General features: G+C 32.7%; 2 protein-coding genes across 5 annotated transcripts in view; one reads left to right on the plus strand and one right to left on the minus strand.

Annotated features, from left to right (window-relative positions):
• LOC109347523 (serine/threonine-protein kinase CTR1-like) overlaps positions 1-13549 on the plus strand; it is a 24040-nt gene extending 10491 nt beyond the window's left edge. Inside the window, exons 5-17 of one of the 3 annotated variants that reach the window (XM_019587424.1) lie at positions 1294-1502; positions 2630-2848; positions 2918-3022; positions 3439-3479; positions 6414-6482; positions 6579-6679; positions 6791-6875; positions 6989-7087; positions 11302-11370; positions 11471-11602; positions 12347-12441; positions 12522-12721; positions 13221-13549. In XM_019587424.1, coding sequence (XP_019442969.1) covers positions 1294-1502; positions 2630-2848; positions 2918-3022; positions 3439-3479; positions 6414-6482; positions 6579-6679; positions 6791-6875; positions 6989-7087; positions 11302-11370; positions 11471-11602; positions 12347-12441; positions 12522-12630 — 1333 coding nt within the window. In that variant the 3' untranslated portion in view covers positions 12631-12721; positions 13221-13549. Of the gene's footprint in view, positions 1-1293; positions 1503-2629; positions 3023-3438; positions 3480-6413; positions 6483-6578; positions 6680-6790; positions 6876-6988; positions 7088-11301; positions 11371-11470; positions 11603-12346; positions 12442-12521; positions 12722-12803; positions 13015-13220 lie in introns of those variants that run through there. The other 2 variants (XM_019587422.1, XM_019587421.1) reach the window with 2 other exon arrangements.
• On the minus strand, positions 24441-27067 carry LOC109347525 (ribosome production factor 2 homolog). 2 transcript variants are annotated; one of them, XM_019587429.1, is made up of 7 exons: positions 26914-27067; positions 26493-26696; positions 25395-25640; positions 25075-25317; positions 24921-24986; positions 24633-24780; positions 24441-24602 (listed from the first exon to the last, which is right to left on the minus strand). In XM_019587429.1, exons 1-6 carry the CDS (start codon positions 26980-26982, stop codon positions 24667-24669), a joined length of 942 nt encoding a protein of 313 aa, XP_019442974.1. In that variant the 5' UTR covers positions 26983-27067; the 3' UTR covers positions 24441-24602; positions 24633-24666. The 2 variants fall into 2 exon arrangements, with proteins under 2 accessions (XP_019442974.1, XP_019442973.1); XM_019587428.1 differs by having other exon boundaries at positions 24441-24780.

A 27606-nucleotide genomic window follows, 5' to 3' on the forward strand; every position in this document is an offset into this window, starting at 1 on the left:
GTTATGGTGGCATACTGAAGAGCACCAACAACTGACCTAAACAGTGAGGGATTTTCAAAGGCTTCTGTTCCAGTTTTAGAGAGCTTGCAAGTACTGGACATAGGATTAACACTAGGCTTGGCACTGTCCATATGAGCTTTTATAAGCAAATCCTTGACATACTTGCTTTGAGAGAGAAAGAGAGAACCATCTGAAAGATGTTTGACCTCAATGCCTAGAAAGTAATCCAACTTGCCACAGATCCTAATGGCCTCAGCCACAGATCCTGCACCTTCATCTTCTCCACCAACTGCTTCTGCACCTCTACAAACCGTTTCTCCTTCTCTTTCTCTACCCATTCCCACCATCAAACTCTGTGAGAAGAATTACCTCACTTGGAGTCAGTTCATGGTAGCTGCTCTCAAATCAAACAGGGCTCTCAGATTTGTCCTCATCACTGATCCTCCTCCTAGATTTCTCTCTGATCTTGACAGAGATCATCACCTTCAAAACCCTACCTTTCTTAGCTGGGAAGAACAAGATCAAACAGTTTTTTCCTGGATCCTCAACTCAATTTCTGAGTCATTACAACCAAGAGTTCTTGGCTGCACCTCATCTTACCAATTATGGGAAGAACTCAAAGCATGTTGCAATGCCCATACCAAGGCTAGAAATAGACAACTAAGAGCCCAACTTCGCACCATCTCTCAAGAATCTGCCCCTATCTTTGAATACTTTTCTAAAGTCAAAATCATTACTGACTCTCTTGCTTCAATAGGCACTCCTATCTCCATTGCTGAACATGTTGACTGCATTCTAGATGGTCTTGGGGAGGAATTCCAATCTGTCTTTACAGCAATTGAAAGCCAAATTGAACCTCCCTCAATTAATGACCTTGAGCAGTTTCTTTTAACCTTTGAATCCAGACTCATCAAAAATAGACACAAGGCTGTCTCAGATGCTCTGATACCATGTAAAAGAATTAAAAAACAGAAAACATAAAAGAGAGATAATGAGAGAAACTGAATATTTGTTATTTTATTTCTTGAATGAATATGATCAAGCTATCCCCTTTATATAATCCAAGGGAAGCATTACAAGAGAAGAGAATGAGAGGTAACGTGAACAACAAGTTACCTCCCCTAACTAACTAACTGTTTCTGTTAACACAGAAACAGAACAACTATCAATAAAACTGATTCAGTAACAACCATACTGAATCAGTCCATAAAACAAGACTTTAGGTCTTATACTCTAATAAGATGTTAATAGTAATGCTCCTGACACCTCACATCTGACATTATGTATTTACAGGGAATATCTTGTTGATTTACTTGAGAAGCCAGGTTACTTATGTGAGCCCGATTCATTGCTCAATGGTCCATCTTCCATCTCATTTTCTTCACCCTTGCGCTTTCCAAGAGTTAAACCAGCTGAACCTACCATTGATTTCAGGTCACTGGCCAAACAGTATTTCTCGGACTGTTTGTCTCTTGAGCTCGTCTTTGATAACAGTTCTGCAGGTGATATTCATATTACCTATTTAATTTATGCTACACTGGGAACTATTGTTTTCATGTATTATATATGGTGGATCTAATAATGGCATATCATTGCTTTTATTAATAATTTAAGATCCAAGTGTCCTAGACCTTTTATTTATTTCCGTTCATGAAATAATTTGCTCTAAGCTAACTCTCAGTAATTAATTTGTTTATCTTGCAAAAATTGGTATCGACCTAAATAATTAGTGTTGCAATATTCTTATTTGAATTAAACTCTATCCATTTGCTGTTTCAATCAGTTTTGCATGCCCTGGGTGATCAATTAATTTACTGGTATCTATATTTTTATTTCTTTCATATGTTAAGTGTAATTATTTTGACAATTTCTTTCCATTCTGAACTTAGAAATCCCAAGAATTCATTTTCTTATTAAATGAAGGAGCATGGTTTTTAACTGTGCTGCTTAAGCTGAATGATGCTCCATGTTGATGATTATTGTGGATGTTGATGCTTAAGTTGGGTTTTGTGTTGTGCAATTGGGAAACAGTTGAAGTTAATTGGTCAAGTCTTTGGCCTAACCCAACCCCAGAAGCTAGCTCAAGGGGTGAGGGATACTTTAGCCATATAAGCAATGGTCTTACCATATTCCCATCCGATATGGGACTTCTTAACACACACCCTAATGCCCATGACTGGACAGCTGGAGTGTGAAGTTAGCATAACTGGACAATTGCGGGTGGGCCCAAAATCGTGATTGGGTCAGACTCTGATACCATGTTGAAAGAGATGAAATAAAGAAACTTTCCAAATGAAAACTTTTTGTGATGAAAAGGGTGGCAAATATCGTCATTCAATTTCTTTGCAGAGTGAAACCCGAGTATCTATATATTGAAGTCTTTTCTAAATGCATAAGATAATGAGTAGCTGTTTTAATGTGTAATAAAAAATTTAGTTGGTCAGCATCTAAAATAATTCCAAAAAGCATGGCCTTTGTATAGATGTTCATGTAGTAAGTTGGACATTAGTTGTAGACTTGTAGTTTTACATGTGATACTCTAATCTTGTATGCTATCATGTTTATGTTTGTGATTATTTTTAAATGTTTGAACCAAGTGCTAGTATGTTCCCCAAATTTTATATCACAGGGGCTGTTACTGATGGAGATCCTGGTTTCCCCATTCTGGATCAGTTTGATGGGAAGTACAAGGATAGGATTAATGCCAGGCAATTAACAAATGACAGCAACAGAAGTTCTTACCTACTTCTACATAAACAAGTTTCTCATTCAAACACTCATGATCATGATTCTGAGACAACTTTTGCCAAGGATCCACCGCTTATAAAGCATAAGCGTCCTCCTGTTGGTATAAGAACCCCATTAGCACTAACAAATCCCAATAATGACATTATTGAAGAAAGGTTATTTTTTGAAGGAAGTCAACTTAATCCTATCAAACCTACTCGAGAGATTGCCCTTGACATGGAGGATTTGGATATATCATGGAGTGATCTTGCTTTAAAAGAAAGAATAGGATCAGGTATATCTCCTCCTTTATAAATTCAACATACTATTAGAGAGAGAATACAGAAGATAGAAGTAAAGTACTGTCGTAGCAATATAGTAAGGAGAAGCAAACTCATTAGTGGAGTAAAGCTTCCTAATTTATCTTCATATTTAACAGAAAAATTCCACTAAAGAAGTCAGGAGTTCAATGTGGAAAACATTAAAAATATCATATCCCATCAAATACACCACTACAAATGTAATCCAGTCCACCACCATAAAATTTTGTCTTGCTCCTACAAACCCTCTAAAGTTAATCAATAAGATGTTATTTATACTTAAATGACACAATATTTAATGAATTTGTTTTGTCTTGCTTCTTATTGTCGAATGCTTTGTCTGTAATTAGTATCAGTAGTCATTAATTCAAAATGATCTGTTTTGTTGCAGGTTCTTTTGGAATTGTACATCGTGCTGAGTGGAATGACTCGGTGAGCCATTATTTTTTAATGATTGCTGTATAAATTGATCTACTTATGGTTGTTTGACTAGTTCTCATTGAAATTTAAGACACTGAACAGAAAAGAGAAATGAGAGAATTAATTAGTGTAATAAGACACTGAATATTTAGTATATATATTGCATTACAAAAAACTAATCCTGCACTCCTATTTAAACAAATAATCTATATCACGCACTAGTCCAGTCCAAGGGGACAAGCCCCTCCTAATGATACTCCTAACATAATATTAATAATAATGTTCCTAATAAGCTGAGCCGACCATAAAACTGGTACAAGCCCAGTCCATGGTACATTTATTTTTGGTTATGCATAATATCAGTGTTTGCATATTGAAATAATTAGAGTTATATGTGTGCTCAGTATATCAATGCCCAAATAACATCATTGTGTGTATATAGTAATAATCAGTAATACTAAATGTAAGTGGTTTCTATATTCGGGAAAGTGTTTCATAAGCCTTCAGAATTTATAGATTAGTCCAGGGTTTAATCAGCAAATAGGCGGCATCCTCCTCCCTAGCTGTATAAACATTACAAGGCAAAAAATACTTCACCTGCAAATATTTTGACACATAATGTTCCATGTGTAGGCAAAGCATATTATCATAATTGTTGTTAATGTGGATTCATTGGGTCCTAAAATGGTAGCTTACAAGTTCGTTTATGCTTGTTTGGAAATAGTTCTTTGATAGGCAGAAATTTCATGAGCATTAGTATTTTTCAAGACAGGAGTGATCTTGTAACAACTAACAGTTGCACTCTAAATTAAGATCAATAGTTCTACGTGAATGCTGTTTACCCTCCATGTCTTGCTTTTGCTGCTTGCTGCCTGATACAAGCAGCAACCAATCCAGTGCCAGTACATTGTTGTGGGCAATTGACGATGGAATATGGAATTCATGGAGAAGGCTGAATAGTTTAGTTCCACCAAGGCATTCATCATAACATTACAAGTGAAGTTGGTGTCATTTGTTGTTTCTACGAGATTAATAGGAGCAGTCCGATCATGAAGTCTTATGAAATTAAACTGAAAAAAAGTATGGGAATATTAGTTGTAATTAATATAATGTAATACAACTCATAAATTTTATTATAAAAAAAAGAATGTTACAGCTCCAACAAAATATACTTTGTCCGAAGAGATGTAGTTAATATTAGTTGTAATTAATATAGTAATTGTAAGTTGGTGGCATTCCCGATAATGAGCCTTTATATCACTACTCATGATATGTGTAGATACATCACTCCCAATAGAACATATTATGTTGGAGCAGTATTCTTATTAATTTACTGAGTGTTATTATTATATTTAATTACAATTGTCTCATATTTTTTAAGTTTAATTTTGCAAGAAGACTTCGTAACCAGGCCGCTTCCCTTGGTGCACTGAATCATCCTATACAAACAATAAATGATGCCAACTTCGTTTATAATGATATGATGAATGTCTTAGTGGAACTAAACCCTTTAGCTTCCTCTATGAATTTCTATCAAGCTCCTCCTACTCACATTTTAATATGTCTTAATATGAGTCTCAACCTTAATAGGAAAGTCAAACTCAGACTCACCTTATGCATCATATGCTCCTAACAATTCATTCTTTCATTTAGGATCAAGTTCTTATTAGTGTAGTTGGGTTTATACTTAATGTATCTAGCATTTATTTCAGTACCTCGTGTTGTATAACGTTGCTCCTATAAATAAGGAGCAATTACTTTCATTACATAATAACACTTTTAGATTCCTCTTCTCTCTTGGTTTTCTCTCTTCTCTCCCTCACAATTTCTCTCTTCTCTCACTCAATTTCTCTATTCTCTCTAACGATTTCTCTTCTTCACATAATAGATTCTTCTAAATTCTAACACGGTATCAAGAGCTTTTAGATTATGAGTTTCATGGATTCTTTTCTGTCGGCACCATTGTCATTGTCTCTGTCACCGAGACCCACGATGGTGCTTCCACCATCTACGGGAACCAAATGTTAGTCTTGTTCCTTCCATTTAAGGAAAGTCGGATTCACCTGACCAAAATCACGATCTTCATCAACCATAAAACGCAGAGGAATTTGTGGATTGACGATGAACCTCTCAGGATGATGTGACGCAAGAACAACTTCAACTTGTTGTTTCCAAATGAAGTAGTTCTTCTTGTAGAGCTTTGCGGAAATCACTTGGGAGAAGGTCACCATAGACGGTGGAACACCATCATAGGTCTCGGTGACAACGGCGTCGACGAAAAAGAATCTATGAAACTCAGGATTTAGAAGCTCTTAATACCGTGATAAAATTTAGAAGAATCTATTATGTGAAGAAGAGAAATCGTAAGAGAGAGAAACCGAGAGATGAGAGAAACCATGAGGGAGAGAAAACCGAGAGAGAGAAAGAAGAAGAATATAAAATTGTTATCATGTAATGAAGGTAACTGCTCCTTATTTATAGGACCAGTATTATACATCACAATGTATCTAGCTGAAATAAAGGCTAGATATATTGATGCATCGAGCTGAAATAAAGGCTACATACATTGAGTATAAACCCAACTACACTAATATAGATCAAAAGAGTAGAAGTTTATTTGAAATTTTTAATCTTCTAGAAAATAAATATTTCCTTGTGGAATTATTTTGTAATAGCATTTATTTTATGTTTTGTGTTTTCTTGCTTCTCCATTTCTATCTTTTAAAAATAATTAAGTTCTATTTGTATTGTGATTTGGAATGCATATTTGTTGAGGAATCTTATATCTTCCCAGAGAACACTTATTTAATTATTGCTTCATTAAAATCTGAAGCAGAAATAGGGCTTCATATTTTAATTTGTTTATGCTTCTATCTTCCTCTCTTGACTTCCTTTTCTGTTTTTTTGTTGCCTTTTGTAAATCCTTCAAAACATTTTGAATTGCAGGAGGTTGCTGTTAAAATTTTGATGGAACAAGATTTTCATGCTGAACGCGTCAATGAATTCCTTAGGGAGGTATGTTTAAAATTTGTAACCATGTTCATGCAGAGGAAACACCAATGTTAGATATTTGTTTTCTGGTTATTTGATTTCCATCACTTCTTTTATTAGGTTGCAATAATGAAACGCTTGCGGCATCCAAACATAGTTTTATTGATGGGGGCAGTCACTCAGCCTCCAAATTTGTCAATTGTTACCGAATATTTATCAAGGTTTAAGACATCTCTTTCTGTCCTCATCATTCTCCTCTAAAAGACGGAAGTTTTTCAAGGCTAAAGAATATTAAAACCTTGACATCATATGGGATTTTGAACTAAGTGCAGGGGTAGCTTATACAGGCTGTTGCATAGACCTGGTGCCAAAGAGGCACTGGATGAGAGGCGTAGGCTTTGTATGGCTTATGACGTGGTATGCATTTTGAAAATAAACTATTGTTTCTGGTTTGCTATATTTTTTTATTTGTAATGTTATAACTCAACCATTACATTCTTTGGTTAACTATTTGTCATTTTCATTTGCAGGCAAAAGGGATGAATTACCTTCATAAACGTAATCCGCCCATTGTTCATAGAGATCTGAAATCTCCAAACCTTCTTGTTGACAAGAAATATACAGTGAAGGTAAAAATGAAAATTTCTTTGGTATGCCAAATAGTGTTACGAGTTTCGTTGAAACCATTTGTCACCCTTGGCAATACGATTCACTTTTATTTGGGGAGTGGTTCCTGCACATGCAGATAGCCTTGTAAGGATTTAAAAAAGTGGCTCATTGCACGAGTTTCTCACCTATTTAACCAATTGTTTGACCTTGGAATTTGTTACTCTGTCCCAAAAATAGAATGATACTATTGGTTCCACAGTGCATATGATAACCCTTGCTCACTTGCCTGGAAAGATGAGCAAACTTGATTCGATTGGTTTTTTCCCTCATTAAATAGCAATTGATACATTTTGTTGGTCCATTGTAGTAGGAGGGATTGGTTTACATCAGTGTAAACCAAATTGCATTACACCCAATCTCAACCCTTAATCCTAATTTAATCCCACTGTTAACAATCGCTCACTAAAATCTATCATGTCACTTTTTTTTAGCCCTTCTCTCTTTCAAAAAAACCCCTTCCATTTTTCTCTCTGATGGCACCTTCCATTCCCTAGTTCATCTTGTTCTATCCATCTCTCGGTTTATTTTACATCTAAACTACCTTTGAGGTACAAGACTTAAACTATGGTCTCAAAATTACCTTTGATGTAAGCAGTTGGAGAGTATGTTGTACAATAAAGTAATTATCAATGAAAGTAATAGAATATTTAAAGGTATGAATGAGTTGATTGACAAAGACTAAACTAAATGGACATCCGGGCATGAGTAAAATTGTGCTTGAATTGAAAGAAAGAAATGGTGTTATTTGACCAATGTCGGTGGCTTTGACTTTAGAGCCATTGATAAGTGTGATATAGTGTGCTCTTTTAGATTGTGATGTTTTTAAGAAAAGAGAGGGTTACTGGCTTTATGATATGAAACAACAGAATCCAATATCCAGATGGCTGAGGAGGATGAGACTTGTTCTGTCGCCTTGAACTGTAGATACTAGATACTACTTATATTCAGTATCAGGCAATATACTTTGACGTATTCCAACTCACATTGTTTTTCATGATCCAAGAACTGAGATTTCGTTACATAGTTGTTCTTTTAGGATATCTAACCAAAGAGAGACATTTATTCTGTGTATGACCTGTACGTTTACAATAAGTGCATTGAGACACACCACTAGTACCGCAATCTCCTCCTCTACCATGACCATGATCTTGACTTCCACGACTTGAAAAATTAGAAACGAAAGCAGGTGAATCTCAGAACCAACTCTAGAGAACAAAGTAGATGATTCAGAACCTCTCTGGGAACAAACTCCTAGCATGACTTGCGGAGGTGGAAGTCACAATAAACGTTCAATGAGGTCCACTGCTATAGGCACACTAGGATTTGTGAGGATTGGGTTCCGAACAGATTTCATGTCTTTGTGAAGATCATGCAGGATAAACACCATCCACATATTATCAATCTTTAGAAATGAAAGCAGGTGAATCTGAACTTATCCGAGAATCAACTCTAGAAACAAAGTACATGATTCGGAACCCCACTAGGAACAAAATCCTAGCATGACTTGCGGAGGTGGAATTGCAATAAACGATCAATGAGGTCCACTACTATGGCACACTAGGATTTGGTTCTGAACAGACTATGTCTTTGTGAAGACCGTGCAGGACAAACACCATCTACATATTATCGATCAATAGAAATGAAAGTAGGTGAATCTGAATTTAGATGAGAACCAACTCTAGAGAACAAAGTAGATGATTCAAAACCTCACTGGAACAAACTCCTACCAGGACTTGTGGAGATGGAACTCAGCAATAAACAATCAATGAGGTCTGCTGTTGTAGGCACACTGGGATTTGTGAGGATTTGGTTATGAACAGATTCCATGTCTTTGTGAAGGACAAATACCATACACATATTATCAATCTTGCTTTGTGTGTTTGGAAGATCATCACCTGTCAGAGTCAACTTCACTTCTTCAATTTAAAATGCACCTTATTGAAATAAGCATGAAGGTCGTGATCTGCCATATACAATGTAGTCAGCTTGTGAACAACATCATAGATTCGTTGAACATTGTATGAGTAAATTGTCTTTGCCTTTTTCCAAATGTCACATGTTATGTAGCTGCAGAAGTGAACCATAAGCTTTGGATTGATAGAATGCCATAAAGAGGCACCAATTGATAGTCTGTTTTTATCCACTGATCTCATTCAATGATAACAATGCATTGTGCCTTCTTTATGAGATGATCACATAGATCATGGCCTAGAAACCATATCTCAGTAGCTGCTTGTCAATCCATGTAATTCGTACTATTGAACTTCTCTGATGTGATTGAAGGGCTACCAGAGAACAACGCAAAGGACATAAGACCCTTATTTGTGGGTGCAAAGACAATAGTAGAGGTGCTAGAAATATCTGGATATGAAGCCATAAAAAGAGTCAAATAAGGGTTTGACTAAAGACCCATAAGGAAGGGAGTCACGAATAGCCTTGACAGTGGCTGAATGCCAATGTTATGGAATGGGACTATTGTAGACTTTATCTGGGGCCAACGAACCAGCCTTGATAGTGGCCGATCAATGAGACAACTAGAGCAGCAAAACAATTAAGGTTTATTTTATCAACTCCAAAGGATGTGAGATCTGATACCAACTTGAAAGGGATAAATGAAATATCTTAATTGCTTGATTGATTTGTATGCACTCAACCTTTTCTATTTACAGTAGAAAAGTCTATAATGAATCGCTTAATTTTAGGGAAATACAATCAGAAAGATAATACATGATATGATTTGATAATCTGAACATGCTTTAATCTTGAAGATAAATTCGGAAACATAACGATTACTTTCTTCACAGTATAAAGCTCAGAAAGAAGTAATTGACTTCGGGCCCTAATTAGTGAGTCAAATAACATGTGAATCTCATCCCTGATGTGCTAGGCATGGTGACAACCAAGCCATTGAATATGATAGCAATTGGAGTAACGACGTGGCTAGGTGTGCATCCCAATCTTCCCAGTTCATAAACATTGGATTCACTCCTTCAAAAAATGCGATCATCATCAGACAGGAACCATGATTGAATTTGAAGATTTACCTCAAATCGGTCAAGTCGATGGGAATTAATAACTGCCTCAACTTGTTGTTTCCAAATGATATAGTTCTTTTCATAGAGTTTCGCCGGGATTACTTCTGAAAACGTAATTGGAGATGGTGGAACAGTTCTCACCGGTTGCGGTGGAGAAGGTGGCAACGAAAGAATATAAGCTTTGTCAGCCATGAGAAAGGATCAGACAGCTCTGGGTACCATAATAGAATTCAGAAGAATCTAGATGGGAGAGAGAAGAAAAACTGAAATGATTCTATTATTGAATTGATAACTGATTGAGTTACAGACAATTCTATTTATAGAAGTACAACTAAATTCCTAGCTCAGCGAGCTGGCTATAGCTCATTCTTAACTAAAACACAACTAACACTGAATAACTAATCACTGAAATAAACCCCACTACACTAATTATACAGGATGAATTGTCAATTGAATGCTGGAACATTTTAACCACAGAAGTTGCACAAATGTTTTCATATTGAGGAAATGTATAACTCGACTTGTTGATTGTTTAGCCATCAGGCTTGTTGATTCTGTTGTAGTAGTATTTTGTATCATATACGATATGTGGATATGATATTGTTGTAGTGTTATTTTATATCATACAAAAGATGAGGATGAATATTGAGTTTGACAGCATTGAGACGACTTCTGTAGCACATATGAAGGATTTATTCTGGCTGGCAGGGAGAAGGAAAAAAGGAGAGAGCCCCCAATGTGCAAAGAAAAGAATGAGGAAGTTGATAAATATTTAGGAAGAGAAGGATAAAAATACTGTCATGAGAGAGACATTAGTAAGGGTTATGAACCATGAGATTAAAACAAAATTAAGGGTCGATATTGACTGAATCTGAGACTATTTGTGACTTGGTGAATGATTGACTTCATCACAACACCTGCTCTACCTTCACATGCTTGATGGAAGTTTCAGCCTTTTTCTAGTTAGAGTGTTTGTTATGCCAACTTGGAAGTTGGAATGCTGTTGAAAAGCCATCAAATATGTTTTTTTTAATGTTATGTTATGCTATTTATTTATTTGTTTTTGGGATGTTGATATGTTTTCTTGAGCATTAATGGAGTTTTAAGATTTTTCAAGCTTTCATGTACCTTCTCTTTAGGTTGGTGATTTTGGGCTTTCCCGTCTAAAGGCCAATACATTTCTCTCATCCAAGTCAGCTGCTGGGACTGTAAGTTTATATTGACTACATATATTTCTGTTTCCATATCTTATGTTTGAGAGGTATGCTTATAATTACGCATCTAATTTTTCTCCTTTTCCTCACTTAGCCTGAGTGGATGGCTCCAGAAGTTCTCCGTGATGAACCATCAAATGAGAAGTCAGATGTTTACAGTTTTGGTGTAATCTTGTGGGAGCTTGCAACACTGCAACAACCATGGGGCAATTTGAATCCAGCACAGGTTTGTTGTATACTTGTGATCCATGAAACTGCAGTATGTTCAGGGATGGACCTAGCCTTACAAAAATAGGGCAGCCACCCCCTCCCTTAATTTTTTTTCATCAGTATGTATATTTATATGTTGCGCTTGCTCCCTTCCAAACTCATAATATTCCCTTTTTATTGAAAGTTAAATAGGTATTTATGGTAAAAATAATTTGCTATATATTCATATATGTATATGCCATTCTAAATTTCTCAATATGATCTTGATGACTCAAATGAGGTGCATAAGTTTTTGTATGTATTAATGGTAGAACTGAAAAAAATTAGTAATTGTTGGTTATTCATTGTTTCTGGTTCTTTTCCCAAGTATGTTTATGCTTAGAGTTCCTTGTTATGATCATATTGCTTCAGATTTTATATAAGATTCTTAATGTGAAAATTATGACCATAAGAATGTAGTATGAAACAGCATGCTTCTGGGAACAGGAATCTAAAATTGATTACAAGAAATGTATATTGGTTGAAGCATCTGTCAAACAGGCAAATGATGATGCATATATGGTTCAAGTTTTTTCTATGTTGTTGGCTTGTGGCTGAACATGTTCTTGACTTTTAAGTGTTATCCTGATTGATGGTGATCTACCATTGACATATCATGCCTACTTCGGTTGAGTTCGCATCCCTATAGGCCAATCATTTATCTCTTAGAATGAGGTTTTTTTTATTATTTAAACCATCATGATTTCATACTGTCCTGTAGGTCGTGGCAGCTGTTGGCTTTAAGGGAAAAAGGCTTGATATCCCTCGCGATTTGAATCCCCATGTAGCTGCATTAATTGAAGTTTGCTGGGCCAAGTGAGTTTGGATACATCTGCCATTTTATATTCTGCTCCAATATTTTATCATAATTTTCTTGTTAACATTGTTTGTTGCAGTGAGCCCTGGAAACGCCCTTCTTTTTCTAGTATTATGGATTCTTTGAGGCCGTTGATCAAACCCCCGACACCTCAATCCAGTCATTCAAACATGCCATTACTTAGCTGAATGGTTGGAATGCCAAGTTGTTATCCATGCACATCCCACAAGATTCTATTGATTTTGCTGTCTAACATCATTACAGTGTGAATTGTCCCAGGTAAGTGCTGAATTCCTTACTAGTTGTGCCAACACTAAATATAAGACAGAAATATTATTTCTGCATTCTCTATTTTTGGTAGTGTTTTGATATGGAGAATGGTTATCGGTTTTGATTTTCTAGTGGAGATCTTCTCATTATTATAATTGAACGTTTACACAATCTTGTTAAGTTATAACTCAGTAAAAAAATAGCTGTGGTTATATATTTATGGGGGTGTTTGTGTTGTCATTAATTGGAGTGAGGTGTAAATTTGGTCTTTGAGATTGACATCATTGCATCATTTCATCAATTTGGTAGGTGACATTATAAAATTGTCAATTTAGTCATTGACTTTGCACTTCATCTATCATTTTGGTCACTGACATCACTAACAGCTGCTAATGTTAGGCACCAATAATGTCAACCTATGACCAATTTTTACTCGTTTTTTGTGTGCTTGATATTGGGTCACATCTTGTGATCAAACTAATGCAGGTTCATGTTTTTATGTTTGCAGAGTCGGGTTGTACATTTCTGTTCTAATTCAGATGTCAGAATATTAAATTTCTGTTCAAACCAAGGATACCCCGTCATCGTTCCATCAAAATTGTTTGATTAAGTGATCCTGTAATTTCAGTAAGAAATATTTTGATTTTATTTTCTTAATTTTGCTATGTAATAATTATTAAGTTAATGATAAGCAGTTTTGCTGCAGTGTACACTTTCATTGTTCGGCCTGTTTTTCATTTCAAGTAGTTGGATCTGTCGATTCCAATAGTTGATCGAGTTTCACTATGACCCAGTCATTTCCTTCCTTGTAGAGATTCTCTTGGTCTGAATCCAAAAGAAAAAGGCAGAGTTACTAAGACCAAATCTTAGTTATCAATAACAACTAAGTCTTATTCCTATCATTGAATATGAATCAAATAACGTGATAATGCTTTATCACATATCATAATTTGACACCATTGTTCTTTAAATTTTTTCTAGTCATTTTGTCTATGTTTTTTCTTGTTTAACATTTGCCTCTAAAAATTAGATTAATATTCATTTGATGTTCTCTCCTTATTAGGGATTCCAACAGTATTCTTTACACACGCTCAAAACAACCTAAGGCGTGATTTATCATCTTCTCTACAACATGAGCTATCCATGTTAGTCTAGTGGAAGTGTTCCTCACAAAAAGTGGACTACAAATAATTAAATAAGGCAAAAGATAAATATAAGAGGTGATAATAGAATTTAATAATGGGTTCGGGCAATTGTGCGTATGTCCTAGGTCAAGTAATATGTCATTAGAGAATAAAGATTACGAGTTCTAGCATATTCATGGACCCAAAGCTTATATGATGCTTCCAATTGAAACTTATAATATATGCGAGTTATAACAAAGAACTTGAACTTGATATATAACAATGTTTTTCTTTTGTCATTTCAATAGTACGCAATGTGAGATTTCGGAAAATAATATATTTCAAACATCCTCAACAATTTCAGTCTTGATTGAAATAGTTGAATATTTCATTCCTTAGGAAATTTACATAAAAATCTCTATCTCAGCGAATATCATGTTTCACTTTGCTCAATGTCTAACTCTTTTTATCAACTCTATGAGACTTGACTCATATGACAACTTGCTCCTTTTCAGCGTAAGTATTTTCGAGTATCATTGACGATGTTATGAGAGCCCAACACTTCAACCTTGTAACGCAACTTCCTATACCGTTATTTAATGGAACACGATGCAGACACGCCATAAGAATACCTCATTTCTCATCTCAAATGAGATTATCCTTTCCAACATCTAGAAAGATATTGCTAGCACCTAGCTCATAGCCTAATTCTCCACATAGGTCTCTATCTCCATGTGGGCCCAAATCTAATATTTGGACTTCTGGTGCTTTAGATCCAACACACTTGTGGGCCCCAACATGGTTTCATATAAGGTATTCTCGCGTGCTACCTTTGACAGACTTTGTCTAGCCGACATATCCTTAACACCCTTACCATAATCCATAGTTACCAGTTCCGTCAAACTTCTCTACCATGAATTTGACATCTCAATTAAAAGTCATCTACCAATTGGCTCTTATACTAAATGTTGCTACAGCGAAAGTGTTCGTTGTGCAGTGTTGGTCACAAGCAATTGAACAAAGGCAAGAGATAAATAGAAGATAAAAAGACAATACAATTTGTTAACGAAATTCAGCAATTGTATCTACGTCCTAGGCTACCAATATATTATACAAATGAGGATTACAAGTTCTTGCGCACCCATGGACCTAGGTCCACGTGATGCTTCTAATTGTACTTATAATTGGTGTGGGTTATAAGAAGGAACTTGTACCTAATATATAACATTTATTTCTCTTATCCATTTTAATATTAGGCAATGTGAAATTTCATACAATAATATATTTCTAGCATATCCAACAACCTCGATTTTCTCCTTGATGTATTTTTCTGACTTAGAAATGTTGACTCATTATCCAATGCACAATAACTTCATACTGCTAGATTTTCAACCAAGCACAATGATCAATTTTATGAATCAACTATTTTTCTCATATTAGGTTGAATTACAAAATTGATATTAAAAGTACCCCAAAATGAATAATAACATTAAAGAGTGACACTTGTTAAGAGCGATGACTATAATACTCTAATCGGCATTAGTCTATGGCCATTAGGGCAAGGGAATAAACCTAAAAAACTAATATGATTATAAAATTACAAGCATTAAAAATTATGAATAACCAACTTCAAATTTCGTGTAGTGTATTTGAAGTTAAAATAAAAATGGTTGTTAAATTAAAAAAAACATCATTCCTTTAGTTGAAACTCCTAGGGAGATATCATATAAAGATATTGTTTCATCTCTAGATAATTTTTGAGATTGAAGTGAGAGTGTAAGTGGTTTGGGATTGAATATTGAAATCGATGGAATTGAATCGAACTAAACTAAAAAAGGTGGTTTAGTTCAATTAATTTTTAAGAAGTCGTTTGTAATTGATTCATAGTTTAGTAGAATTCATAATTGTGATAGTCGACCCGAACTAAATTGCAAAATCAGTGGACAATTAGCGATTAGGTGACACTTGATACATGAGAGTATAATTCTCACTTTCTCTACCTAACAAAGAGTAAGCAAATTTCTATTATATTTTAGTAAACACAAGGATGAAAGATAACACAATACCAAGCCTACCAATATTATAACAAAATTTAGCATGTTCTATTAAAAAAATCAACCGATAAAACGAATTGAACCATTTATGGTCGATTCAGTTTGGTCTGATTCCAATGATGAAAATCAACATAACCAAACCTAGCTATTCCATTTTACTCGGTTCAGTTCCTAAAGTACCCGGTAAACCGGACTGTTACACCCTTAGATTCAAAAGGAGTGGTAGAGGTAGACTTTGGAACTACCTACCTCAGTGTCCTTGATTTTCGTTACCAGGTCATGGTGAAACACCTTGGAATGAAGACATTTCCTGTGCATTGCGTCATCGATTCTCCAACGAACTAAGAAATTTGGGAAGGCTTTTCCCTAGGAATCTTGTGTAGAGGATGGTGAACTAGGCAGGGAGAGATGCTTTTTGTTTATGATTATTACTCAGCCACAAGATTTTTCAATCATCAACTTCATCATAACAATGGTACAAAAGGGTACTATTTTGCACTCAAATGGAATCATAGATAAATCATAGTGGAATCATTTGCCTCACCACTTATATACCAGTATGAGGAATGGGATGAGTAAGTCATGTACATGAACATAACCTCTTTAGTTGTCATTGTTAGACCTAGGGATGACAATTGGGCTAGGCAAATTTGGGTAGTTGTTTCGTGTGCTCACACCTATTTGTGGATATCCATAAGGATAATAAGTACTTTTACGTACCCAACGAATTTCAAAATTTAATTATATATTTTGTAAAATATATATATATATATAATTATTAGATGAATATCATATGTGTATGATGAATTTATCTTTATAGCTCAATCACTAAAATTTATTATTAAATAATAAATTGATAATTATATAATTTTAAAGTAGTACAAAATTATAATATATAAAATATTTGATTAAAAAATAAATTTATAATTATGCAGATATTCGTTGCATAGGTATCATAATACTTGTACATACTTATAAACTATTATTGTAGATATTTATTATGAGTATTTTTCATGGGTACCATGAATCACATATTTTTGTCATTCTTACTTAAACCTGACATAAATGCAAGACTAGGTTGATATGCTTAGATTTGATTTGATGAGCAGTGATGTTTTAATAATAGTTTTGTTAACATCAATTTTCAGACACATTTTTAATATTTTATCAAAATATTTTTAAAATAGAATCAACCATAATTACTTGATAATACAAAAAACTAACAAAACCTTAATCAGACTAGCTTGAAATTTGCTAATAATAATTTGATGATAGTTCATTAAATGTGATTGTGAAAAATATGTAATAAAAATATTTTGTAATAGACACGGTTTTTTATTTATTAATGTTGGGTAATCCACAATTAATTTGATTTAATAGTTAATTTGGATTAAACAATCAATTCTCAAATGGAAATGATACATCTGTTATTATAAGATGTGAGATATTTATGGATACGGTTACTAACATTCCTAATTGTCTACCTACGCTTATCATCCACAGCTTATAATTTTAGGTACCTAAATTGCCTATAGTTAAGATTTTATAAGTTTCCAAGTTGCATTTTACACCTCACCTTTTTCGGTCTTCATAGATTTTTCAGTTCTCACATTGTTCAATAATTTTAGCTTAAATATATTATTTTTGAAGAATAAATGAAAAAAAAAGTACATTCCATTAATCTAAGAATTATTAGTGATATTCAAGATTTTTCTCGCATCCATTGCAAAGAAAGGTGAAGTGAAAGATAAGGCCGAAGATGATGAAGGCCATGAAAGAATAATCATCAACATTGTATACCGGTTGTATCAATTGGAAAATCAGATCTATTATAACAAATATACAATTAAACAGGTCAAATCCAGTATCAGTCATTTCAATAATTGAATTATATATTTCAAATACTAGAATTTATAAATTTAATATGTTTAATATATATATATATATATATATATATATATATATATAACTTAAATTGTATGTTTTTTTAATTAGTAATTCAATGCTTGAACAATTGTACCACTATAATAATACACTCTTATACACCATAGATTTAGAATGCTAAAGTTAGGAAGTATGTTTTACTTAGGTATAAAGTTGCACAAAGGGATTTATACTCTCTTTTTTAAATACTAGAGAGATATTTATATTGTCATATTTCATGAAAATATATTTACATTTAGTGTTGATTAGTTAGAGAATTACACAGCACTGAATCCACTTGATAAACTACCTTTGATTTTCTGTTTCATTCTCAAATTCCTCATTTACAAGCTAATTCTACTCCACCATTAAGATCAAATTGACCAGGTTCCTATATCTTCCTCACCTTTGACTCTTATAAGGTCAAATCGGTTTAAGTATCCACCTACTTACCTAAATAATTTCCATTGTAATTTCTCACTCCAGCATATCTAGAATCATCTCAAGGTACTTTACATCCTCTTTCTTGAGTACTATGATATAATTCTATATCCTCGTCACATCTTGGTCATATGCTTTTTATTAACCTAAACACTACAATCAAGATGTTAAGTCTCAAGACTGAATTAAAGCAATGCAACAAATGAACTTAATGCTCTTGAATAAGACATGAGGTATAGTTGATTTACCTCTTAATAAAGTTCTCATTGGATCCCAATGAGTATGCAGGATTAGAAATGGCAACTGACGCGGGCGTGTGCGGGTACTGTTTTCCATTCCTAAACCCGCAATATTTGTGGGTATCCGTGTGGGTAGCGGGTATTTGTGGGTACCCAACGAGTTTTTAATTTTAATTACATATTTATATAATTTGTAATAATTAATATGTAAAAATAATTATTACATGAATAATATAATATTTATATGATAAATTTATTATCATAGTTTGATATATGTAATTTATTATGAAATAATAATAAAGTATATGATATATAATCTTAAAGTAATAATAAATATAAAAAAATTAATTAAAAACTAAATATATAAATTTGCGGGTACCTGCGGAGCGGGTATCACAAAAACTCGCTCTCACTCATAAACTATTATTATGGGTACTCCCTACAAGTATTTCCATGGATATCTAATATAAGATCAAATACTTAAGTATGATAATACTATTGATAGAGACAAAGCCAAATTCATGACAATTGGTTATAAGCAAATAGAGGGTGTCATTTTCTCTTGTTGTTAAGCTTACAAGTATCACACTATTTTTAGCAATAGTTGCTTATCAAAATTGGATTGTGAATCAAAATGATATAATAATGATTTTTTTTATGATGATTTGATTGAAGAGATTTATATGGATATTTCTCAAGAGGTTGTTTGTCCTAAGTTTCATCAAGTTAAGCTTCACAAGTCACTATATGGTCTTAAACAAGTTGTTAGGGTAGAGGGGTTAAGGTGCAAATATTAATATAATAACATTTGCATATAAAAAAACTCTATAGTCTTAAATAGGCTTGTAGGCAATGGTTCACCAAGCTGTGAGAATCTCGTATATCTTTAGCCTACACACAATCTCATCATGACCATTCCATTTTTATTAAAATCCTTGGTACTCACTTTATCTTGCCTAGCAAGTTACCCGTGCATTTGCACGGGACGATAATTTTTTGTCGCATGATTAAGAACACAAAGGTTACTCGTATATTAATATGTTTAAAAACACAGATGTTAGTCGTATACTTATATTGTTAAGAACACATAGGTTACCTGTGCATTTGCATAGTAAAAACGTACATGTTACTCGTATATTCGCATTGTTAAGAATACACATGTTACCCATGTAAATGAATAGTGATCTAAATCTCTTCAATCACATGAGGAAAATAAATGACAAATTCAAATTTGAATTTTCTAATGAAAATAGGAAAACCAAAACATGATATTATGTGATTTTTTAAAAATAAATATTTAAAAAATTGTGAAAAATCAAAATGATTTTTTCAATTTCGAATTTGATTTTTTTTTAATGACAAAATGAATTTGAATTTTTTTCAAAAACAAAATGAATTTGATTTTTTCAATTTCAAATTAACAATTGTATGGCAAATAATAGCAATGATGTGGTCATTCCATAGTGACACCTCAACTTTACCTTTCAAACACTCATGTTAATAGTAATTTTAAACATTTAAGAAAAACCAAAACACAAATCAAGGAAAATGATGATACTTTAAGAGTGTTTTCTTTGCTTATTTCTTTCAAGCACAAAGTTGAAAGCAAAATGATTTAAGAGCCATATGAAATCAATAGCATGAACAAAACAAAAGAAAAAAATAAAGTGCAAATGAAAAAAATGCAAATTTTACACATCACAAGGGTAATAAGGTATGTTGAAAAAAATGCAAAATTTACGTTGAAGCAATATACAAACAAAAAAAGAACAAAGTTATAAGACAAATAACAAAAAAATTGTAGGGAGGTATGTTGGAAAATTTTAAAAGAAAGATGAAACACTAAATGCGAGGTGGACATATGCAAGTTGTTCAAAACAAAAAACATAGACAGTAGAAAAGTATATGCAAGTGATGAAAATGTAAATTTTTAGCCAAAGATGATATTAAGAAAGAATTAAAACATTGAAAATGGATATGAGGATAATGAAAGGTATTATTAGAAAGCAAATGAAATGTGTGTTTGGAAAACAAATGCGAGATGATGACAGGTGGATGAGATATGTCACGGAACCAGATCATCTCTCGCCAAAACTTCTTGTCATCCTATCTCATTCCAATCATATCCCACTAAATAGCATAAAAATGTTATTTTATGTTTTTTTTTTGTTTTTTTAAACATATGACAACGTTTCATTGGACTAGTACACGATGAGACACAAGATGTGGGGCAACTGATCTTCATTCATATTTGAGGAAGGAATATTAAAGTTATGGTTAGAAACAAATGATCAGATGATGACACATGGATGTGATATGTGAGGAAGGAAAATTAACGGTGCTAGATATATATATATATATATATACATCAGAAGAGTATGGGGATATTTTGGAGGGAAAAAAGTAAATGAGAGCATGACATGTGTCCAAGAAGAATAATGTTGGACCATTTTTTCTTATATAGACAAAAAAACTCTTGTCACATCAGCTAGGATACATGTCAACATATCAACACCTCATGCAAAGTTTACTATTGTCACATTAGCTAGGGACACAAGTCAACACCTCATACAAAGCTTTCCCTCCAAAAGCTCCTTATCTCTTACTATACAAACTCTTGCCACATTAGCTCGGGACACATATCAACACCTCATGCAAAGTTTTCTCTCCAAAAGTTCATTATCTCTTACTATACAACCGTACACACAAGATCCAAACTACCATTTGCTATTTGTTTAAAAATTTGAACATAATAACTCATTAAATAAATAATAAAGGAGGGACAAAACGTTGTACATTTTTTTCTCACATTTGTTCTGGTTGTCGTTTGTTAGGGTGTCTTTTCCTTTCTCAACACATGTACTATCTTCAACTCTCAAACTTACTCACAATTATGATGTTTTATTCTTCTCACATGTACGATTTTCTATTCTTTTAATTTATGTCTTTGTTGGTAAATACACTTTATACTATTTCTCAAATTGTATTCAACAAATTTATGATCTTCAATTCTCAAACCAACTCAGATGTATGATTTTATTTTTATACTCTTTCAAAAAAATCATTTGTGGTAGATATAAAAAACTCTTGCCACATCATCTAGGGACATATGTCAACAGCTCAAGCAAAGTTTACTCTTGTCACATTAGCTAAGGACACATGTCAACATCTCATACAAAGTTTTCCCTCCAAAAGTTCCTTATCTCTTACTATACAACCTTATACACAAGATCAAAACTATCATTTGATATTTGTTTAAAAAATCTGAACATAATAACTCATTTAATAAATAATAAAGGAGGGACAAAATGTTGTGCATTTTTCTCACATTTGTTCTGGTTGTCGTTGCGTTAGGGTGTCTCTTCCTTTCTCAACACATCTACCATCTTCAACTCTCAAACTCACTCACAACTATGATTTTCTATTATTTTCACAGGTATGATTTTCTATTCTTTTAATTTTTGTCTTTGTTGGTAAATATACTTTATACTATTTCTTAAAATGTGTTCAACAAATTTATGATCTTCAACTCTCAACCAACTCAGAGGTATTATTTTATTTTTATACTCTTTCAATTTTTTTCATTTATGGTAGATATAATTTCTTCATCATATAAATTTCACATATTTTATTTAATAAATCTATCATATTCGACTCTCAAACTCACTCACATATATGATATTCAATTCTTTTAATTACTGTCTTTGTTGGTAGATGTATTTATAATTTCAATTTTTTATTTCACATGTATGATTTTCTATTCCTTTAATTTATGTCTTTGTTGGTAGTCGGTAGATATACTTTATATTATTTCTCAAACTGTAATCAACAAATTTATCATCTGTAACTCTCAAAACTAACTCACAAGTATGATTTTATTTTTATACTCTTTCAATTTTATCTTCATTTGTGTTAGATATATTTTCTTCATCATATAAATTTCACATATTTTATTTAACAAATCTATCATCTTCTACTCTCAAACTCACTCAATGATCTTCTATTCTTTTAATTATTGTCTTTGTTGGTAGATATATTATATACTTTTCCGATTTTTAATTTCTTTGTAGACTCTTTCAATTTTTCTTTTGTTGATAGATATAATTTCTTCATCATATAAATTTTTGCATCATAATCATTTTTTGTCAATGATGTATGTTAAATTTTCTCCCCAGTGTGTTTATATTCATCACATATTTTGTTCAACAAATCTACTATCTTCCCCTCTCAAACTCACTCACATGTATAGTTTTATTTTTGTATTCTTTCAATGTTTCGTTTATATACTCTTTCAATTTTTATTATTAATAAATATAATTTCTTCATCATATAAATTTTACAACATGATTATTTTTTCTCACACGATGTATGTTAATTTTTCCCGATGTGTATATTTTTCTCAGCTAAAATATGGATTGGTCATGGTCTTTGTTTTAGCATTTGCACAAGAGAAAACTCACCTCCTCGAACACAATTACTAAAGATTACAATTACTATGTGAGTGTACAATAATTATAAATTGGTCATGTTATTTGTTTCAGTATTTGTAGAAGGGAAAACACACCTCCTCGAATATAATGATTAGAGGTTACTATTACTATATGAGTGTAGAAAAATAATGTCTTTATTTTTATTATGTGTTTGTCATAATTCATTTTTAGTGTAAAATTGTTCTGGATTTTTGAGATAAATCATTATAATAGTTTTTGAATATATATTAGTTATTAGAATAATTTATTACATATTAAATGACACTAATGAATCCATCCTTAAATAATATAACGGAAGAAATCCTTATTTTTTGAATATATATTACTTACTATCATTGTATTATTTAAATATACAAAACATTAATATTTAAAAATAAGAAATCAATTGTGAGTATATTCTTATATTAGATTAATTAGATTACAATGGCTAGCGAATCTGGTGGAAAACTGGAAATTATTACGTCCGTTACAATTGGGGCAGTAAATGTGAATTCAATGGGTGCAAGTATTTTGTTCAAAAGTCATCGTAGATTTATGGAAATTGGTTGATTATTACTAGAAATAAGAAGAATTCTAAGAAACAATATGTCAATATTAATGAAATTAAATTGGGAGATGTTAATCTGTTTTCTTCCTTAGCCAACAACCAAGAGAATAATTCGGTTTCAACTATAATGCCTAATTTTAAGGTGACCGAAAAAAAAATGTAGGCAATCAAAAACATATTACCAAGGAGGGTATTATAAACATTAATAACAATAACTATATTCTGATTACTTAACTGATTCTTTTACCTCTATTTTATTAAAAGCAATCATAAGATATATAAAGATGTATGCATTATAACGCATATTTGATTTATATTTTTCTGAATTATTTTTATTCTTTTATTTTAGGCAACACTCATTACAAATATATTTTGTTCCAAGTTTAGTGTTTGCTTCTAATATTGCAATGTTACTTTACTTTAGATCTGGGAAAGGGTTGTGGGTTATTTATGTTGTTGACTACATCACAATCTTCACTGAACATCTACTGTCCATGTGTTTTTGGATTCTTAAATTGTAAGTTAAAGAAATCTCTACTATATTTGTATTCTACCAAGAGGTAATCATGCTAATGCTGCAATTTTTAAAATTTGAATACCAATCCTTCACTCATCGATAATCCTCTTAATATACCAAATCTATGTTTCCTTTGCAGCATATGCTTGTTCAAGCCTAGCACCATATTTGTATGGGGAAAAATACTTGAACTTAGAGTAGGAAACTTTTCCACAAAAGTATACCAATAATAAAATGTATAAAACTGTTTCAGATTTGGTTAAGTTCAATTTGAAAACAGCAGACTCAAACAGAAAGCAATGCTGCAAACAAAAATGGTATAATCTATTAGTTTAGAAACAAAGATATTATCATCTTGCATTTATGAATATACCAACAATGGAAACTGGGAACTGATTCATGAAATTTGCATGTAAAGGTAGTTTTGAGTGTGGTGAAATTTGAAGGGAAATGACACTGAATAGAATGAGGACAAAATTCGCCATATAGGTGAAATCAAGAAAACTCACGACACCTAAAAAAACATTCAGTTTAATATGATTTGTTGATCTTACATGGATCACTTTATAATCAAAAGCCTAGGGGAAGACAACATGTATAATATAGAATATATCAAGATTCAAGCATCTTCCTTCCTCCTTTTGGCATGTTCATCACCCTGGTTTTTCCGCTTCGCTTCTCGGCGCTCCCTCTTCACTCCTTTTGATTTATTTGGCAAAGCCATTTCTCCAATCTAACAATAATAAATTGATTCAATTGGTTAGTATCCTTTAAGTGAACTGAAAAAGAAAAGTAAACATGCAAAGTTCATGTACTTCAAATGATATAAATGGCTCAAACAGTTTGATGTGATGAACAATTAGTCTTTCTTACCTTTTGATCTGGGACATAAATGTTTCCAATCTTTCCTTGTAAAACATCCTTTTTAACATTCTTCTCCTGTGAGAAACAGAAACAAGTACAAATTTAGACATACAACTTCGTTTGACATTACTACATAACGTACAGATTTAGACATTGTGCAAACCTTTTTCTTTGGTTTCTCCCTCGAAATTTTCATGGCTTCCTTCCTCAAACCTTCATTAGGAAGACGATGCCGGCGAATTACCAGATCCATGGAAGGGCCAATTTCTACCAATTCCATTCTGGGCACAATGGTGCCTGACTTTTTTAGCCGCAATGCACAGTGTGTAAAAAACACCCTGTTCGGAGATACAGCAGAACATACATATGCACGGTCCACCCCAGCAAGATTTAAATTCTCTACAACCTGCATAAATCAAGTTCATCATTCTGTTCCAGTTGGCAAAAACACTATATACAGAAAGTAGAGAAGAAAAGATGCACCTCTCCACGAAGAAGGTCAAGCAAAACTTCTTTCAAATGTTTTAGTTCTTCCACATGTTCAAATCCCTCCCCTATAAATGCAATTAAAGGCTTTGACCCTTCCTTTGGAGCTATTTTTTTATCATAAGTAAATGACTCCATGGGTTTAAAATTTTCAACCCCAACTTCTACTAGATCATAGATATGGTGATCATATGTTCTCCCTATAACGAGGTTATCAGGCCGCTTCTTAGAGTGAGATCCATACTGCAAAACACAATCAGAAAATACCAGTGAGAAATTGCTGTATATGCAGTATTTTGGACTTTAATGTGCGAAATAAGAAACTCAATCAATTTAAAGAGGGAGATGGGCCAAAGCATATACTAAAATGTCAATTGCTATCATCTAAAAAAATTATTTTTCTATAATTCAACAAAATAGGTCATGCATTACAAGGTACTAGTTATACTAACACAAAGTGAAGATAAATGAAGTTTCACTTGATGCCACATCAAACAAAATGTTTTTTCATTCCAGAAATCACAAAGTTCAAATAGCTTAAGAAATATATAATGGTCCAGATTCTAAACCATGAAAATACAGGTGCTTAAAGATGGTGAACATGTCAAGGAGGGTAGATTTCATTTTTAACACGAGCAAGGAGAACTCAAAAATAAAAGTAAAATCAATTTGGTGTCATGAATTTGATAGCACAAGGAACCCAAAAGTTAACTAATCCTTTTTATGAAACAAAAGGTTCAGTAGAAGCATAAAGGAACCCAAAAACTTCAATTACCACAACACAAACACCATATGCAAAATATGACATTAATGACGAAAACGGTTTTGTTTCACAATAGTAACAATACAAAGAAAAGCCTAGAATTACAAAAGATGCTCCAAACTCTTAAATAGTAAAAAAGAATATGATTATTACACTCCTAAATAGCTATCCAAACTCTTTATTTCATTAGACAAGTAAGAATTACAAATAAGCAATTACGAGTTCCAATAATCTCATTCATTTATAAAATGTATAACCCTATTCTTCAACAAGTACCATATAAACAAAACAAATCAAGGGTCTAGACTTCGAAATTAATCAACCTAACTCACCACAAAGATGCTGCAATCCGTTTTTAGCGAAAAGAACTCGAGAGAAGTTTCGCCTCCACTTTCAAATGGCTTAATGTTCTCATTTTTTCGGCTATATTTCACTGCGCTCTCCTTCTTTAGTTGATAAATCTGTGTCAAAACAGCATTCAAAACTCCACTAGTCTTTGTCCCGTGCAGTATAAGTGTCTTCTTCCCTGACTCAACCTGCAAAAATCAATCAGTAACAACAAATTAAAATTTCCAATAGCACCCCGAAACTTGTTGAAATTACAAAATCACACAACTCAAGTTTCCATTCATACACCAACAAAAATATCATAAAGAGTAATAAGTGTAATTTCAATAAACCTAACATGTATTATAATGAGAAAACAAAAGAGAAAGTGAAAAGAAGAGATTGAGTGATGTGAAAAATGCTTACGAGTTTTGGAGCACGTTTTTCAAGTTCACGTTTCCCCCTTCGAGTTTTGGCGGTTTTAATTTCTAACATTGTTGAGAGATGGAAGATGAAAAAAAAGGAAGAGAAAGAGGTTAAGAGGAGAATGTGGTGTTATTTATAGTGGCAGTTAGGGTTTTGTGTATTTGATGATGGAAGGGTTTTTTATTGTCTCTATAAAAACTAAAAATAAATAAGTAAAGAAAGATTGTTTGTTTGGTTCGGTTTGTTCAAGTGTAAAACAAATAGATTTTGGTATATCTTTTTGTTTTGATATGCCCTCCGATATATAATCTTAATGTTAAATAAAATAAATATTGCTTAAAATTAATACATCATTATCTTCGGTTAAAGAAATATTCAAAATCTTTTCTATCTTGTAATTATTACAAATATTTATAGATCAAATGTACTTTTGAAAATTGTTTTGAAAGATTAATGCCTTCAAAATCTCATTGTTAGTTTGAACATAAACAATAAAAGATAAAGGAAAGAAAATCACACAATAATTTTATTCTATATTACTCTTACACACAAAGAGTTATGTCTAGTCTCTTCTATCAAAATAGTTTACTCACTATTTTCCGAATAGTTTGCAAGTATTTGAAACCTTTTCACGCAATAAGTATTCAATACATCTATGGACAAGTATTCAACATTTCTCTAGGCAAATATTTT

The sequence above is a fragment of the Lupinus angustifolius genome, chromosome LG05, assembly GCF_001865875.1.
Source record: "Lupinus angustifolius cultivar Tanjil chromosome LG05, LupAngTanjil_v1.0, whole genome shotgun sequence".
In the NCBI taxonomy this organism is placed as follows: domain Eukaryota; kingdom Viridiplantae; phylum Streptophyta; class Magnoliopsida; order Fabales; family Fabaceae; genus Lupinus; species Lupinus angustifolius.